This window comes from Dreissena polymorpha, chromosome 9 (assembly GCF_020536995.1).
Source record: "Dreissena polymorpha isolate Duluth1 chromosome 9, UMN_Dpol_1.0, whole genome shotgun sequence".
NCBI lineage: Eukaryota > Metazoa > Mollusca > Bivalvia > Myida > Dreissenidae > Dreissena > Dreissena polymorpha.
Window position 1 is genome coordinate 35,845,879 of NC_068363.1, and position 19,237 is coordinate 35,865,115.

At 35.5% G+C, this 19,237-nt stretch overlaps 1 protein-coding gene across 5 annotated transcripts; it reads left to right on the plus strand.

Annotated features, from left to right (window-relative positions):
* The first annotated feature begins 2,801 nt into the window (after positions 1–2,801).
* LOC127845245 (uncharacterized) lies at positions 2,802–10,196 on the plus strand. Of its 5 annotated transcripts, none has more exons than XM_052376060.1 (6): positions 2,802–2,943; positions 3,436–3,814; positions 4,403–5,404; positions 5,768–5,934; positions 8,984–9,280; positions 9,392–10,196. In XM_052376060.1, exons 2-5 carry the CDS (start codon positions 3,730–3,732, stop codon positions 8,999–9,001), a joined length of 1,272 nt encoding a protein of 423 aa, XP_052232020.1. In that variant the 5' UTR covers positions 2,802–2,943; positions 3,436–3,729; the 3' UTR covers positions 9,002–9,280; positions 9,392–10,196. The 5 variants fall into 5 exon arrangements, with proteins under 5 accessions (XP_052232020.1, XP_052232018.1, XP_052232019.1 ...); XM_052376058.1 differs by having other exon boundaries at positions 4,403–5,356; positions 5,768–6,126; XM_052376059.1 differs by having other exon boundaries at positions 4,403–5,287; positions 5,768–6,126.
* The last annotated feature ends 9,041 nt before the right edge of the window (positions 10,197–19,237 follow it).

Sequence of the window (19,237 nt, forward strand, 5' to 3'; positions counted from 1 at the left end):
CTGACAAAGCATTGGTTGATTTGATACAAAATAGTGAAATAAATATTCTTTCTGAATTTTAATATGAACTAATAATCATTACGAAATAGATAGTGATCTTCACTTATGCTTTAATTTAGCTCATTGGGTCATTGTCAAGCTGAAATGGCCTACTAGTCACCCGAGGTTGACTAGAAGCGTGACTTCAAGCCGACCCGGGGGTTACTAGAATCGGCCTCATGTCATACTCTACTCACCCGTGTATTTTTTATCAAACGACACCGCAATCAGGTATCTAATATAGGCTATTGTGGTTTTTGAATATATTAATTATTTAGTGTTTTTTTTAGACATTTAGCTCTACTTTTTGTTGTATTTTTACACAAATTCCCTCGCATATGAACCACCAAATCATTTATTTTTTGTTGAAAAATTAAAATTGTTGCCGAGGGTGACTTTATGCTGATTTCGAGGGTAACTATAATCGGCTTGAAGTCACCCCCGGGTAACAAGAATCGGCTTCATGTCACCCCGGGATGACTACAATCGGCTTCATGTCACCCGGGGATGATTAGCGTCGGCTTGAAGTCACCCTAGGGTGACAAGAATCAGCTTCTAGTCACCCCCAGTTGACTTGTGGGCCATTTCAGGTCGACAATGACCCATTGAGCTATAATTTATACAATGAAAACAACACGAGATAACAATTTAAGAGGTAGATATAAAACTTTGATTGGATGTTTTGTTTGCAAGAGTCATGAATCTTGGATCCTTATTTTAGAGTGATTGACCTTTATATTTCTTATACAAACTTTTTTCACAACATATCTTGAAACTAATGAAAGGTATCAATTTATGTTGTAGGTAGATTTAAATGACGGGAAGTGTATAAGACCCATAACTCCTGCTGTAATACATTGTAATTTCATTGTTATTGCCTGTTTAGCTCACCTTAGCACAATATGCTTTTCTGATCCCCCTATGTCCCTCGTTCGCTTTCCGTTTTTATGCCCCCGAAGGTGGGCATATAGTGATCGCACTGTCCGTCTGTCTGTCCGTCTGTATGTCTGTCCGTCACACTTTTTTGAAAAATGCTCATAACTTCTATGTCGCTTCAGATGTAACCTTCATATTTGATATGCATGTGTATATGGACAAGGTCTTTCCATACGCACACACATTTTGACCCTTTGACATTGACCTGGCTTGAACTTAGGGTCCGCGTTTAGGTTTCGAAATCTGCGTTTAGGTTTCGAAAAATGCTCATAACTTCTATGTCGCTTCAGATGTAACCTTCCTATTTGGTATGCATATGTATATGGACAAGGCCTTTCCATACGCACACACATTTTGACTCCTTTGACATTGACCTTGAACTAAGGGTCCGCGTTTAGGTTTCGAAATCTGCATTAAGGTTTCGAAACATGCTCATAAGAAGTACCTTCATATTTGGTATGCATGTGCATATGGACAACGCCTTTACATACGCACACAAATTTCGACCTTCACCTTGAACTTAGGGTCCGCGTTTAGGTTTCGAAATATGCGTTTAGGTTTCGAAAAATGCCCATAACTTCTATGTCGCTTCGGATGTAACCTTCATATGTGGTATGCATTTGTATGTGGACAAGGCCTTGCCATACGCACACAAAATTGTACCCCTTTCACCTTCACCTTGAACTTAGGGTCCGCGCTTAGGTTTCGAAATCTGCGTTTAGCTTTTGAAAAATGCTCATAGCTTCTATGTCGCTTCAGATGTACCTTCATATTTGGTATGCATGTGTATATGGACAAGGCCTTTCCATACGCACACACATTTTTACCCGTTTCACCTTAGGGTCCGCATTTAGGTTTTGAAATCTGCCTTTAGCTTTCGAAAAATGCTCATAACTTCTATGTCGCTTCAGGTGTAACCTTCATATTTGGTATGCATGTATATTTGGAAAAGACCTTTCAAGACACACACAAATTTTGACCCCTGTGGCCATGACATTGAACTTTGGGTTGGCATTTAGGTTTCGATTTTTTTTCGGGGGCATCTGCATCCTATGGAGACAGCTCTTGTTTTCGTCATAATTTGCCTTGTAATAATTATAGAGGCCACATTTATTGTCCAATGTTCATAAAACAGTTCATATTATCAACCGATTAATGATTTAATAACCTGTTGCATTCCTACAAAAATTCCAAACTAACATATTTCACGTAAATTTAAAGTTAATTCAATGAAAATTAAAACTTGAAAACATCGTTCACATGAAACTCGGACCTTCAATTGCAAGATCAACAGCCAATCACTTAACACTGGGATATTTGACAATGTCAATGTTCTTTTCTATACAGTAATACATGACACAACATACACTATTTGAGGTTTATGCTACCCTATAAGACTTTGCAATCCATGGAACTAAATGAACTTTCCATAATCATAATAAATGTTTCTCTGGCAGTAGATTTACCCATTTGTCAGTGTATGTGAGTGTTACATATTAAATACCTTATCAAATTTTATCGGTTAATTTTAATTTTATTTTTATTTTTTATTTTTAACGCAACCCTTTAATTTAAATCTAAAAATAAAAGCTTAATTATTTATTGTTTATTTCACAATCAACATTCAAACGCTAGGTTAAACAAAACTATTGGCATTTTTGCCAAATCTAAGTTGTTCACAGATAAATGATTTATTGTTTATACTCAGTTGCCCTGGTTGCTTTATTGATCGAAAAATTAACAGAGTTGAGATACTTCCTCTTTGAACGCACAAATAAACCAGCTGATAGACGGCCTTCGGCCAGTATGGTTTTATCTTACCCTAAATATGACTACGTGAATATTTCTTCGGCTGGAGATAACATTGCGAACAAAACTTCAAGTTGGTTTTTAGTTGAATTTGATAATATTACGTGTTGGTTTACTTGAGACGACAGATTAAGTGCGTTTTGTGTTATAATCTTTCAAGTGAGTATGCACGATTTTGTAAAATATTTATGAATTTACATAAAATGTGTAAAAAAAACTTATTATACATATGTTTCAATATAAATTAAAATAAAAGTTAAGAAGAACATGTGTCGAAAAATCGAAAATGTCTGTACAGTAGAATTCACCAGCAAATATTTCATGAATGTACGATATGAATCTAAATTTAGATTTACGGATCATTTTAATTTCCTGCAACTATATCTATTCATACGACACACGAACACTAACTCCTATCTTAATAAAAAGACGAATGCTTCGGTTATTGTAGGAACATGTGTACGAAATATCTTCGTCACAATCGGCTCGGGGCGCTAATTTGTCTTTGCTTTTTTTTTGAAATTCTTCTTCAATGTATATTTTTTCTTGCCTTTTTGTGTTATTGTAACATATTTGTATCAATATATTACAATTAAACACATTACAAAATCGTGCATACTCACTTTAAAGCAAAATATATTATTATTTTAGTTAAATCAAAGATTTGAGGATCAGAAAACTTAACGGTCAACACAATGGCGACTCTTTCACAGTCCACCATAGAAAAAGGATCTGACATGGTCCAAGACTTTTTGTGTTCGACTTGCGAAGACAAAAAGCTGGAGAAATGGGCTGATTATTATTGCGAATCTTGCGTGAAGTTTTACTGCCAAGAATGTATTTACATGCACGACAAGTTGTTTACGAAACATTCTCCCAAGGGAAGAAGATATATAAGGAAATGGCCACTTTCCAACAAGGTGGAGGATTTTATTCTTAAATGTGATGTTCATAAAGAAGAAAACCTGTCAATGTTTTGCGAAGACCATCGCCAGCTATGCTGCAGAAATTGTGCCATTCTACATCACCGGTATCTTATTCCTATATGTCGTAATATATTTAAGACATACATGTATGTTTTTGAATACATCGAAATGAATTTAAATACTTATCCAAAAATCAAGTTAACGATGAGAATATTTTGTTCAAGAAACCGCCATATGTTGTGCTATTTTTTTTTCAGCCATAAACTTCCTTTTAATAGGGTAATTACTTGAGTCTGATGCCTTAAAAACCTAGGTTTTTGATAACAAACGTGTAAATGTACCATATTTCAGTTGAGTTATGGTATAATTATATCAGTAAATTGATCCTGCACTAATTTCATTTTGTTAAGCAGTAAAAGCGACAATGTCTATTTAATACTTATTAAAGAGAGTGAGATCATAAAAATCCTGGTGGTTCGATACATATAACACTATTTTGTATGGTATGAATCGAAACAGAAAGGAATTAAAAAAAAAAAAAAGTAAATTGTAACCGAAAAACATAAAGATAATCTATGATTTTTTTCCCTTTTTTACCAAGCTAATTATCATATTTGAATTGACCAATCTGTAAAAACAGGTACTTTTCATCATTTATTAATTATTTGTTTTTACAAAATGTTTTCTTACAGATTATGCAAAAAGGTCATCAGACAAGGTAAAAAATACCTTCATGGACCTCGAACAAGTATCAAATACTATCCAAATCACTCTGGCAGAACTAAATGAGCTTCGAGAAAATCAGGAGGCTAGCATTCAGTTTGTGCAATGTTCATTCGAGGAGCAGTTACACAAGATACAGGAATCTCGCGAAAAAATAATTGCAGCCTTAAACATTCTTGAAATAAAGACACTTACGGAAATGAAAGATACGCTGACGAAACTGCAAGCGTCTCTAAAAAGCGATGTCGACAAATGTGCCACTTTTGAAGATGAATTAAAACAATTTCGAGACGCCATAGAGGAAATTCGCGATAAAGACAAACATGAACTATCTCATATAGCGAACATTAAATGCAAGAACAAAATACAACTGATTGAACAATACCGGAGGGAAAACTTTGTTCAAGTAAAATCCTCTATAACGTTTCTGCCTAATAGTGAGATTGAGAAGTTCCTTTCCAATTTGTCTGGTCTTGGGAAGATTGAACACATAGCCCAGCCATTGGCAGTTCGAGGAAATCCTGATCAAATAATACGGATGGAGGGGCATTCCGAGTATGTTATAAGCATGGAAGGTGATTCAGATAAAGAGTGGTTTTGCAGTATCAGAGACATATGTGTTCTCCCTAGTGGACAGGTCCTCCTTGCAGATGAAGACTATAACAATGTCAAGCTGCTGAATGAGCATTACCAGATGGTGACTCGCTATAGACTATCTGGTCCGCCATGGGGCTTGTGTCAGATCACATCCAGTAAGGTTGGTGTTTCTGTTGGCTCAGAGGTTCAGTTTATTAAAGTCAAAAACAACCGGCTGGAGGCAGGAAGAAAGATTCGGTTAAAACATCAATGTAGAGGTATTGCCCACCACCAAGGAGACCTGTTTGTTACCTCTGGCTCTGCGCTGTACAAGTACTCATTGAGTGGTTATCTAGTACAAAAACTGCACGAGGTTAAATCAGATACTTTCACAAGTAAGAATTAGGTTGTATTTTTCTTAATACTGACCTTACCTTAATATCATGTAATTTTGAAATAAACATACACATGTAATATGATAACAGCAGTATTACAATGGTGTCAATATGTTATACAATAAATACTCGTCTACTTGTTGAAAATAAAAAAATATAAGAAAATAAAGAATAACTTTTTATCATGATAATAATTTTTAAAGCTTGTTTTTGTAAATTAAGAAAAAAACAAATAAAAAGACATATATGGTTCACACAAAACTTCAGTTTTAATTGTGTACACATTCATAAATACATTTTTTTTTTGGTGATATTCACCCATAATTACGCCAACAGATTGTAATCATGTGTTCTATCTTGCAGTTGGTTGCTGTGCAGTGAGCCCGACTGGTGACAAGTTGTACATCATCAGCTATTCCGATCACAGTCTTCTCACCCTAGCCATGGATGGATCAGTCCTTGCCTCATTCATGGACCCTGAGCTTCAATATCCGGGGGCTTTAGATGTTACACCTGCAGGCCAGGTTCTGGTATGTGGGTCCGAATCTATCCTGCAGGTGGACAGTAAGGGAAGTAGGAAGCTGGAAACTCTGACTAAACCCCCATACTCAGTCCGCTGCAACCCCAACGTTACACCATGCCCATACTCAGTCTGCTACAACAGCAACACTGGCTCAATTATTGCGGGGATGTATCGTATCGACAAGATCCTTGTGTACAAAGTTATATAGCTAATCATGTTTGTATCGGATATGATTAATAATTAGTGATATAAACTTCAATAGCTTCTTGTTAATAGTCATATGAAACAATTCACCAATGATTTTCAAATGTGTATAATCATTAATGTATTTTTCTAAAAATAATTTAATATTTTTTATATGTAACCGGTTTTGTAATTGATTAGTCTTAGGTCTTAAACATAAATGTTGTTATTTTTTGTTCTCAAATCTCAAAACGCTTATGTATATTGTATGCCAAATGCATTTACAAATCAGTTTTAAAGAAAATGCACGTACATGACACTCATGCTATTTTAAGAATGTAATTGATAAAATTTGTAACAATTAGTTGATGTATTCATTTATTGCTATTTTAGTGGCACCGAAAGAAATAAATGTTTGGAAAACTTATCTTCGATAATAATTGACGATATTTTGACGATATTTTGTCAACAACTTGAGAGTTTTGACAATAAAGGGAATGGTAGGGACTTAATCGGACTTGCTATGTATGTTGACATAATGAAATGCTTTGATATTGTTTATCGTAATGCATAATGGCTTAACATATACAAAGCCGACATACAATGTAAATTGCTGAGAATAATAAAAACATATGTTAATAAATTTCCGTCACCTTCAGACTCATTGTTTATACCACGCTTAATTGTCACATAATGTAGAAGTTATGTATCTAAAATATCGATGCCGTCCATAAAAGTTTTGTTTTGTGAATACAGACTCGGCTTCATAAAGCTGAAAGTGCTATTTAAAATAAGCTAGCAAAGTTAGGCTTGTAAAAAGTGTAACCTGTAGAAGTACCGGTAACTACGGAATGCGGATAGGGCCATTTTCATTTCATTTCCTACGAGGTTGACGCACGACATTCAAGCGACGCACGATACGACACTCGACATTTGAAGTTGACATGCGACAATCAAGATTTGAGTGTCGTATATCGCGCTGGGTTTTAGAAAAAAATATTGCTGAAAATCTTGACTGTCGACAAAATTGTCGACTGTCATATTTTGCGTCGCGATGAATGTCGCGTGTCGCATGCATGTCGACTTCAATTGTCGCATGCCGACTTCAATTGTCGTGTGTCGACCTTCAAGCGCGACACTCGACATTTGAGCGACGCACGATACGACGCACGACATGCGATATGACACTCGACACTATATCGAGCAAATGTCGCGCAAATGTCGCATGTCGACCTAAAAATCCATAGGTCGACATGCGACATTTGCTCGACGCACGATACGACGCGTTTTCATGTCTGGAATAGCATAACATGTAAGTTTTAATTAACCATCTTCTAATGTAGGCCTAATTAGTAAAACAATGTTTATATTGATATAGATCGCGGTGGTGTAGTGGATGAGGTGTCCGCCTAGCGATCGAGAGTTCGTGGGTTCACTCCCTACTCGGGGAGCGTTCTCATATCTCCTCCATAGACACCATGTACTGGTTCTTCCCAGGAAACGGACTCGATAATGTCCCTCTGCTTATAATGCTCTAAAGATATAGATATAAACCCTCTAAGTCTTCCCTGAAGATTCTGCGCAGTTATATAGTGGGCTAATACGATGACGTGAGTGCGACAATACGATGGCGACAGTGCGATAGTACGATGGCGACAATGCGATAGTGCGATAATACGATGACAACAGTGCGACAATACGATCGCGACAGTGCGATAGAACGATGGCGACAATGCGATAATACGATGACGACAGTACGATAAGGCGATAGTACGATGGCGACAATGCGATGATACGACGGCGACTATACGATATGACTATCGCATTGTCGCAATCGTACTATCGCGTTGGCGCATTGTCGCCATCGTACTATCGTATTGTCGCCATCGTACTATCGCGTTCCCGCATTGTCGCCATCGTACTATCGTATTGTCGCCATCTATAGCGTTGTCACATTGTCGCCATCGTACTTTCACAATGAAGCCATCGTACTATCGCATTGTCGCCATCGTACTATCGCACTATCGCATTGCCGTCCTCTGGATTTTCATGTGTAACAACAATGGCCCTAACGGTATTTCATATATTTTTTATATCAGCGCGTTATTTTTTCTTCTGACGTGTTGATGTTGTGGCGCTCGTCAAACCCAACACCAACAGAATATCAGCCTGCAGAATAATCCTTTCTTACAGACTAAATACAAAACATTTGAGCCGCGCTATGGGAAAGCGAGGCTTAATGAATGTGCGTAAAGTGTCGTCCCAGATAAAAGCAGGCAAATCAGGGACGACACTTTCCGCTGTTATGGTATTTTCCGTTTAAAGGAAGTCTCTTCTCAGCAGAAATCACATTCAGGCGGAAAGTGTCGTCCAATTTAAGTCTGTGCGGACTGCACGGGCTAATCTGGGACGATAGTTTACGCACAAGCATTAAACCCCGTTTTCCCAGAGCGCGTCTCTTGTACAGAGCTAAACATGTAACAAGTTAGAAAGGCCGCAACGCGGCATATCACGGACACGTTTAAGAAATGCCAGATGCTCTGAAGCTTCTACCCAATGACAAGCCGATCAAAACATTCGCGTAACCCAATTTTTCCCGTCTCTGATTCGTTGTAAATCAAAGCAGAAGCACAAGAAAGTACGTGCCATTGACGTGTTTGGTCCGCAATACGCTTATAAGTGTGATAAAAACATACTTGTATTACTTCGCTAATTTTCTATTATAATGTATTTCATTAACGTCATACATAACTTTCATTTTGGAATGACTTTGTGTAATTGTGCAGGATCAAATAGTATTTTGCATGTTTGATGTATTGAGCCAATTGCTTTGACCGTTTTGACCGTCACACCGCATTCGTTGCCCTTTTCAGAGCCGCACATTGCCCTAGTGGTCGGAAACACGGACAAAGTGGGACGCGTCGAAATCTACCACAGAGACGAATAGGGGACCATTCCACGGAATATTGACCATATCGAAGCATCGTACATCTTCCGGAAAATGGGATATTTCGGCGGGGTTACAGTCGGAAGTGATTCCTTCGGTTGCGGCTCAGGTGCATTCTGGGACCTGAACGTGACCTGTTTGCGCACACGCTGGTGTGATTCGGTCAGTCACGCGACAGATCCCCCCGCGTACAGTCACGAAATGGACGCCGGAGTTATGTGTGGTAAGAACTAATAGTACGTTACTATGACAATAATTTTATAATGTTTTTCATGTTTAACAAAAACTTTTCGCAAAAAAAGTTAACACATAATATGAATGTTTCCTCTTACAGATCACATGATTCGGCTTACGAAGAGCAATGAAGAGGACGAAACGGAACTGTCCCGGAAGTCTGGTAGTTTGAAAATCTATCTTAAAAACAACTGGCTACAAATCTGCTTCAAAAACTGGGGTCGCGTAGAAACGGAAGTCGTTTGCAAGCAGCTCGGTTTTCGAGAGGGCGCTGCGAGTTTGAAAGGACGAAACGCTGATGGACTCTTATTGGTTGACCAACGTCACGTGCACCAGAAGTGAAAACAGACTCGACGCATGCGCATTTGATGGATTTAAATTAAATGGCTGCCCATCTTCCGAATATGTGTCAGTGCTCTGTTTTTAAGTCTTCATTGTTGTGCGTGTATTTTACAGTATTAAGAAACACTATACAGCATTATATGTTTTAAATACGTAAATTCAATACTGCAAAAAGCGTCCGATTAAAACAATGTGCGTGGTATCCTTTTTGGACACAAAGAAATCATTATACTTTACAATGTATACATATTTATGTTAATCATGTTATGTCCTTTAATTGTTTCAAACGCATTTAAAGGGGCCTTTTCACAGATTTTGGCATGTTTTAACTAATTCATTAAATGCTTTATATTGATAAATGTAAACATTGGATCGTAAAAGCTCCAGTAAAAAATCAAGAATAAAATTAAAAAAAGGAAAAGAACATTGCCCGGAGCAGGTTTCGAACCTGTGACCCCTGGAGTCCTGCCAGAGTCCTGAAGTAAAAACGCTTTAGCCTACTGAGCTATTCCGCCGAGTACACATACTTGACGTATTTTATACCTTATATAGGCAATCTTCGTAGTTTCACAAAATTTAACGACAAAAACAGAACTCTCAAATTATTATTCAATCGTTTCGCGTTGCAACGCTTTATAATTTTTAGGTTTTAAAATCGCCAAAAGATGCATATAATGGCTATATTAGACCATGGTAAATGTTCAGTATTACTGTTTCCTCACAAATATCAGAACTAAAACGAAAATGTGCGAATCTGAAACAACTTTTTTCAATTTTGTCAATTTACCAAAGCGTGAAAAGATCCCTTTAAAATGGTATCTTTGTTTATTAAAATTTATGTATGGGTAACAAAAGATCAGAACACTCATTCTAGTTTCATTTTAAACGTACTTAGTATGCTAAATGAAATCTATATGTATATGAGTATGCTATATCACATATCGTCACTATAAATAGTAACAAAATGACGTCGCGAGCGAGCCGTTATTTGTATCTAGCGGGACAATATTTAGAGGATAATACACGGCTGAGCCGGGCCGGACAGTGATAATCGGCCCGCAGGGAGCATAACGGCCGTTATTTCGGCAGCAGGCCGACTATAGACGTCCGGTCCAGCTCTGTCGTGTGTTATTGTCTTAATATCAAAATGAATTGTGAAATTCGTGCTTATTGAAAGGAGGCACACGTGGTAGCTGAATTGACGATGTAAGATAGTTGTCCAATAATAACAATAACTATTACTATTACTTATTAATATGATAATAAAATACTATCACAAATGTTACCTGTACCATTTTCATATATTAATGGTTTATAATTAATGTAAACGTAGTTGGAATTCATCAAGATCATTGTACGTTGTTATAATAACAAAATGTCAAACAAGGAATTCTATAAAGATATTTAAAACGTATTAGAACGACATGAACAACTGATGATTTTCCAATGGCATCCTGAACTACCTAGCTGATCCATATTACATTTTCTTCTCTAATAACTCCAGCATGGGACAGAATTCAAATGAGCATCGTAGATGATTGTCTCCTCATCCATGAAAGATTTTTCTTTTTTTATATTCACATACATGTAATGTATTAAACTTTGAACCAATTTATATGTTTAAACTAACCTGAACCACTTATAAATTTTCCCGTAAGAGGTAAGTTGGTTTGTTCTTAAAAACTGACGGAGTACATTTATTCTGTTAATTAGCTTAATCCTATTTAATAAAACTAAAAGCTACGATAATATTCCAATTTTAAGCGGTACAGGTTACACAAATAAAGCACAAAATATCTGAATGGAAGGCAGAAAAAAACGCGTGAATTTCTCTGTATAGCATTGTTTTTGGTTATACAGAGACAAGCTGGAAAAAATAGTTTTTCTTTCAAACATTTTCTCCAGAGAATTGTCGTTGCGTCCGCAAAAAAACATTCGTTGAATGCGTTCTGTTCATGGATATTAAATGAAACTGCACGTAAACATTTAAAGATGCGTGTTGAAAATTGTTGTTTTTTATATCTTTTTATTAAGACAAATTTGAGTAGGGTCACAACGTCGAAATATATCATTTTAGTTTCAAGTTTGCAGAAGCATATCGGTCTTTTGGTCATGTACATCACCGTACAAATAATCATTTAATCATTTAAATAAAAACGGTATTTGATACAGACTGGGCAATAGAAAATAAATACCTAGATTCTCATCCAAATTTTGGGGGAAAATGGGGCGGGTGGGTGGTTTTTATTTATTATTTTTCATTTTATGTGTCGGACCTATATATAAGTAATAGAATGTTAACAAACTTGTTGGTTTATATGCATATCGCCTATATGTATGTATGTGTGTATGTGTGTAATGTGTGTATGTGTGTAATGTATGTAATGTATGTATGTATGTATGTATGTATGTATGTATGTATGTATGTATGTATGTATGTATGTATGTATGTATGTATGTATGTATGTATGTATGAATGTATGTGTGTATGTGTGTATGTTTGTAATGTGTGTATGAATGTATGAATGTATGTATGTATGTATGTATGTATGTATGTATGTATGTATGTATGTATGTATGTATGTATGTATGTATGTATGTATGTATGTATGTATGTATGTATGTATGTATGTATGTATGTATGTATGTATGTATGTATGTATGTATGTATGTATGTATGTATGTGTGTATGTGTGTATGAATGTATGTGTGTATGTGTGTATGTTTGTAATGTGTGTATGAATGTATGAATGTATGTATGTATGTATGTATGTATGTATGTATGTATGTATGTATGTATGTATGTATGTATGTATGTATGTATGTATGTATGTATGTATGTATGTATGTATGTATGCATACATGCATGTATGTATGTAAAATTAAATAGAATAAAAGAAATACAGTATCAAAACTTGACTAAGAAAATACAAATCTGTAACAGAACGGAATACAATTTCCTAGGCAGACGACAGCTTGATTTACTGTAACATCGGATGACACATGTGTCAACTCTAATTTATTTCGACTGACGAAGGCACAGGCGATTTTCGGGTGGTCAACGTTCAATGATGGGGCTTGATAATTCGAACCACAAATGAACTCATCGTACAGGTCCGCGAAGGTTAAAGTTTCTGCACATTTTGACACCCTGTACCAATCTTTTACAGTTGTTACGCCGTTTTTACACACCAAAATTAGAAACATTTTGTTGTTGTTTGCGCTCGATCACTAAAATTTCAGACGACGCTCGTGCGCCCTTAAAAATCAATAAGAGTCCCGGAGACATTGAGTTGCCGATTCGCACTTCGCTATTATCGTACTTTCAGCCGTTTCGTCCTCAGTATTTTGCGACTCGAATTTTTTTACAGATTTTTTTCAAATAAAATACGTTCGGGCGGGACGAATTTCGAGGGGCGGGCGGGTATGAGAATATAGCAATTTATTTTCTATGGCCCTATGCAGGATAGACTACGATTCTTTTTTGGCGAAAGTTGCCGACTTAACATTTTCAGGATTAAGGTATCTTAACCTACCAGTATTTTATTTTCCCTGATGTGACTGCCACTCCGGATCACTCTGGATAGTCGATGTATCACGATTGACTCCGATCAGCGAACGATTTATTGCATATATTGCGGAGTTTCCGGAGATAGTCGATGTATCACGATTGACTCCGGATCAGAGAACGATTTATTGCATATCACTCTGGATCAGCAGACGATTTATTTCATAAATAAATCAACAGTCAATTTTGGGAAAATCAACCTTATAATTATTTTCTGTGTTGGCCAATGTCATAATTGGTATAAAATGTATATTGAACTGGAAGTTTTCTTTATTTTAAATGATAACATTTGCTTGGTCAGCCATAATTGTCACACTCAAGTGGTCTTTTTACACTGTAGTTTTCTCACTGACTATGGGTTTGTTCTGAGAATGAGCCACACAAAGTATCGTTGGGGAGATGAGTTGTCAATTTTATGTTTATCAGTCTTTCATAATCCAGTATACCTGTAAAAAGGGAATTTGTAACTAATTATCAAACAAAATATACACAATTAAAATTGTATGCATTTAGATTTATTAAGTACTGCACATTAATCATTTTACAAAAATATGTAGCAACATTACATTATATAATGCTGCAATACTAAAGTAATTTACTAATTAAAGGTCGCTGATGTGTAATGGATGTGGTGTCCACCTAATGATCTGGAGGTCACTGGTTTGATCTCCAGTGTGGGAGCATTCTTAAGAAATCTCCAAGAGACACCCAAGTACTGGTTCTAGGCCCAGGAAACGAACTCAAGAGCATTTCACATACATGTACGTAGTTAGTACTTTAAATTTAATCGAACTAAAAATGGGTTAAAACTAACAACTGAAACCCTTATTAATACATTTTATTTTGAAGCAAGCAAATGTGCAAATTCATTAAAAATAATGAGTAAAATTTAAAAATTCTACTTTAAAGTAATCATGATAATTTAGATCATTTTCAGAATATTTAATGATGATAATGATACAATTATATATTCCCTAAATGATAAAAATAAAACATGTAATGTTAATTTATGAAAAAAAAGTTTTAATTTTATCAATATCATGGTAATTACAACTAGATACAGGCAATTAGATCAGAAACGTGTATTAATTATATTAATGAACAACCCAGACATTGGTAGTGATTTATGGTCACTATTTGATTAACGTTCTATACATGACCTGTCATAAAAGGTATTTTTTAGCCAGTACTACAAGCGGCAATGATAGTCTGTATTGCATACATATTCCAACGTCTATTATCGATTTGCTTCCTCAAACTGAACAAATATTTAATGTTTACATCGCGAAACGTAATGCATCCAGTTTCACTTTCGGTTTGGTTGGTTTTGTAAACACCGTAATTTCGTCTTAAAAATTGGATGATTAAATAATAATGGAAAAGTAAATCACTTGGATAATAGGTCAAAATGCAACACAAATGAACGTTAATAGTACTCTTAATATCAAAGTTTCGGTAAAAAGTTTGGCGCTAGTTCAACGCGCATCGTATTCAGCCTCACAACAATAGACTGACAACCTTTTGGGTAGTAAAGTAGTAATACAGGGCAATATGGCGACCGTTAGCCACGAGGCCTATCTTACGGAGGAATCCGAGATAGCCGATGTATCACGATTGGATCAGCAGACGATTTATTTCATAAATCAATCTCTGGGTTAATGGTCGCCATCTTTCGAACTACTTTCAAAAGTACAACAACAACAATAACAGTAGAAGACAATTTTAATTGCGAAAAGTTGAAAAATTGAGTACATGTGTCACGGTTGTTGAGTGAAATAGTGTTATTTTCAACTGTGTATGAAGCATGTGAACTGGTAGTGGAATAACCGAATTGTTGGTGGAAATGGAATTTAGAAATATATCTAATAATAATTCATCATCGTGTAGAATAATCATCAGCATCATTTCTGTGGAACATTGCACTATTAAAAAAACAAGTGTTTCATAGATATGGTGCTTTTGACAAAGTTCACTAACCATCAAGACTGAAATGATTCTTGCACACAGGTAAAGTAAATAAATCGAATTTGTGCAGAATGTTTATTTTTTACATATCAACAAGGCTCTCGACCCTATATGTAGTTATTCATATTGTTTAAAGATTTTGAGAACCCTCACTCGGTGCCAGTGGGGATAAAACAGGGACCTTCTTATAGCTAGATGAATGCATCAAATATGCCAGCAACACTTTATAATCAATAACTTTATAATTGATGATTCTGTTCTTTTAACTACATTACTCATTTACCAAAACAATGTGAAAAACATTTTTATGCCCCAAAAGGAGGGCATATAGTGATCGCACTGTCCGTCTGTCTATCCATCACACTTTGCATTTAGGTTTCGAAAAAATGCTCATAACTTCTATGTCGCTTCAGATGTAACATTCATATTTGGTATGCATGTGTATATGGACAAGGCCTTCCCATACACACACAAATTTTGACCCCTTTGACCTTGAACTTAGGGTCGGCTTTAAGGTTTTGGAAAATGCTCATAACTTCTATTAAAGCGTTTATCGGGGGCGTATGTCATCCTACGGAGACAGCTCTTGTTTTTGCTACTGTCCTCTGCACAAACCATGATATATCTGCATATATGCCTCCAACCAAATCAGTAAAACTATTTGTCACTTAATTACAGTAAACTTATTGCATGTTAACTTTTCAACAATATATATATATATATACATGTATATATAATTATATATAACAGATCTTGAAAAAAACTCACATCAAACTTCAGATTGTTTTAGTAAATTATAGGCTTTAATTGGTATTGTGACATTGACACCACTCATGCATGCGACTATACAATTATACAACTATGGAGCACATTATTTATGAGAAATTCCAATACATCAACATATCGTCTCAGATTTAAGGCTGATAATCTAGTGCTTTTTTGCTGCCATTTTTACTATTACACATTTTTTCATTTTATGTTATGATGCATTGATCTTGTTTCTAAATTAACCAAGCAATCATGTTAAACTTTTGAAGAAAGATGTTGTCTGATAAATATAGAAAATATAATCACTACAATGTGAACAAAATTCAGTTGAATACTGTGACCAACAAAGATTTGCCAAAGAGCAATTCAGATCATGATTTAAATTAAATACAAGTAATATGAAAGTCTGCCTATTGGATCCCAGTTAAGACTTATTTGTCAAATCTGCACATTAATTTTCCCTTAGCCATGTAGAATTGGGGACTAAATACCATCAAGTCATGTAAAAAGGAGCAGGGTATAGCACGCTGCTATTGATCTCTTGAGCTTTCACATGAATTTTACGGGTAATTTTCATACAACAAATGATATTATGTAGTGTAATGATAAAGCATTATGAGCACAAATTATATCTCTTACTAGTGGTGCAAAAATCATTTAAGTGTCACATTTTAAAAGAAAATTTATATAAAAAGGTATTATTAATTGTTAAAACGTTATAAAAGGTTATTTCAATTCACTAAAGCATTTAATTACAAGAACAAGTGCATTTTATGTCCATTACAATACATGTAACAGTATTGGCATTGTATTTATCTGCATTTGATGTGCATTTAATACTCTTAAAAATGCAGACAAGACACACTTCTAACAGAAACAAATGTATTTTTTTCTGCATTTTTCCAGCATTAATACTCTTCAAGTGTATTTTTTATCATCCCAAATACACTTTACCAGGAAAAAGGTATGTTAAAATGCATTTTTAGTTTGTTTTAAGTATATTTTCAAATGCATTAAGACACTCTTTTCTTTTGCAAAAAATGTTGAACAAAAACTTGAAAATATTTAATATACTAAAGTGTAGTAATAATTAAAGTTTTGTATGAGCATCAAAAACAGTGTCAAATTCATACCAGTGCCTATTTAGTAGCAGTAGGCCTTATATGATCTACTTGTGGTAGAAATAATGCATTTTGTATAATACAACATACATAAATTAAAAAATATAGCTGCCCATACAGTTCAATACAATGTTCAATTAACTACACTATGCAAAGTTGAAATATGACATCAAGCTTGGAATTAATTTATAAGTGAAATAGACACTTGCATATAAAAACTGATTTTAAATCAAAACTAAATGTTTAATTTGATTTTTAGCTCAACTGGCCAAAGGTCCTGTGTCCATCGTGCATCCATGCATAAACATTTCCTTTAAACATCTTCTCCTAAACTACTGGTCCAATTCTGATGAAATTTCTTATGAATGTTCCTGGGGTGTACCTCTTTCAAATTTGTTCAAATTATGCCCCTGGGGTCAAATTTGACTCTGCCCTGGGGGTCACAAAATTGAAAATTTGCTTAAATAAGGCCTATTTTGTGAAAACTTTCAAAATCTCCCGTCCATAACCATTGGGCCTAGGGCTATCAAATTTGGTATGTAGAGACATCTAATAGTCCTCTACCAATTTGTTCAAATTATACCCCTGGGGTCAAATTTGACCCTGCCCCGGGGGTCACAAAATTGAACATATGCTTATATAGGGTATATTTTGTGAAAACTTTACAAATCTTCTCGTCCATAACCATTGGGCCTAGGGCTACCAAATTTGGTATGTAGTGGCATCTTATAGTCCTCTACCAAATTTGTTCAAATTATGCCCCTGGGATCAAGTTTGACCCTGCCCCGAGGGTCACAAAATTGAACATATGCTTATATAAGGCCTATTTTGTGAAAACTTCAAAAAAAATCTTGTCAATAACAATCCGGCCTAGGGCTATCAAATTTGGTATAAAGTGACATCTAATAGTCCTCTACCAAATTTGTTCAAATTTAATCCCTAGGGTCAAATTTGACCCTGCCCCGGGGGTCACAAAATTGAACATATGCTTATATAATGCCTATTTTGTGATAACTTAAAAAAAAATCTTGTCCATAACCATTAGGCCTAGGGCTACACAATTTGGTATGTAGTGACATTGTATAGTCCTCTACTTAGTTTGTTCAAATTATGCCCCAGGGGTCAAATTTGACCCTGCCCTGGGGGCCACAAAATCAATTATATGCTTATATAGTGCCTATTTTGTGAAAATTTTAAAACTCTTCTTGTCCTTAACCATAAGGCATAGGGCTACCAAATTTGGTATGTAGTGACATGTTATAGTTCTCCACCAAGTTTGTTCAAATTATGCCCCTTGGGTCAAATTTGACCCTTCCCGGGGTCACAAAACTGAACATACGCTTATATGGGGCCTATTTTGTGAAAACTTTAAAAATCTTGTTGTCCATAACCATTGGGCCTAGGGCTACCAAATTTGGTATGTAGTGACATCTAATAAATCTCTACCAAATTTGTTCAAATAATGCCTCTGGGGTCAACTTTGACCCTGCCCCGGGGGGTCACAAAATTGAATAAACGCTTTGAAAGCGCCTATTTTGTGAAATCTTTAAAAATCTTCTTGTCGAAAACCATTTGGACTATGGCTACCAAATTTGGTATGCAGAAACATCTTATAGTCCTCTACCAAGTTTGTTCAAATTATGTCCTTTGGGTCAAATTTGATCCTGACCCGCATGTCACAAAATTGAACATTATATACGCTTATATCTTGCTTATTTTGTGAAAACTTAAAAAATATTCTTGTCCTAAACTCTAGGACCTAGGGCTACCACATTTTGTATGTAGTGAGATATAGTAGTCCTCTACAAAGTTTTCTCAAATTATGCCCCTGGGGTTAAATTTGACCCAGCCCAGAAGGTCACAAAAGTGTACATGTGCTTAAATAGGGCCTATATTTAAGTATTTGCACATGCAGAGAAATTTGTTTCAGCCTTTTTTTCAGCAGTGGAGTGATACAGGGCCATCATGGCCCTCTTGTTTAAATACTCAAAAAATGAAACCGTGTTCATGCTTGCATGAACACAGTTTATAAATGCTGTCAGAATTATAAAATATGCAATTACTATAAATACAAATGCCAGGGAAAAGTGCTTTTTGTACTAAAAATATCGAATGAATATTACAATAATACATTTTGAATACTTTAGTATGTAATTAACAGTTTTTGTCTGAGAAAATCACT

Excerpts from the sequence above, each read along its gene's own strand:
- LOC127845245 (XM_052376055.1), top strand. The coding sequence starts at position 3,730 with ATGTTCATAAAGAAGAAAACCTGTCAATGTTTTGCGAAGACCATCGCC. Across the intron at positions 3,815-4,402 it reads TGTGCCATTCTACATCACCG|ATTATGCAAAAAGGTCATCA; the intron begins GTATCTTATTCC and ends GTTTTCTTACAG. Across the intron at positions 5,405-5,767 it reads TAAATCAGATACTTTCACAA|TTGGTTGCTGTGCAGTGAGC; the intron begins GTAAGAATTAGG and ends TCTATCTTGCAG.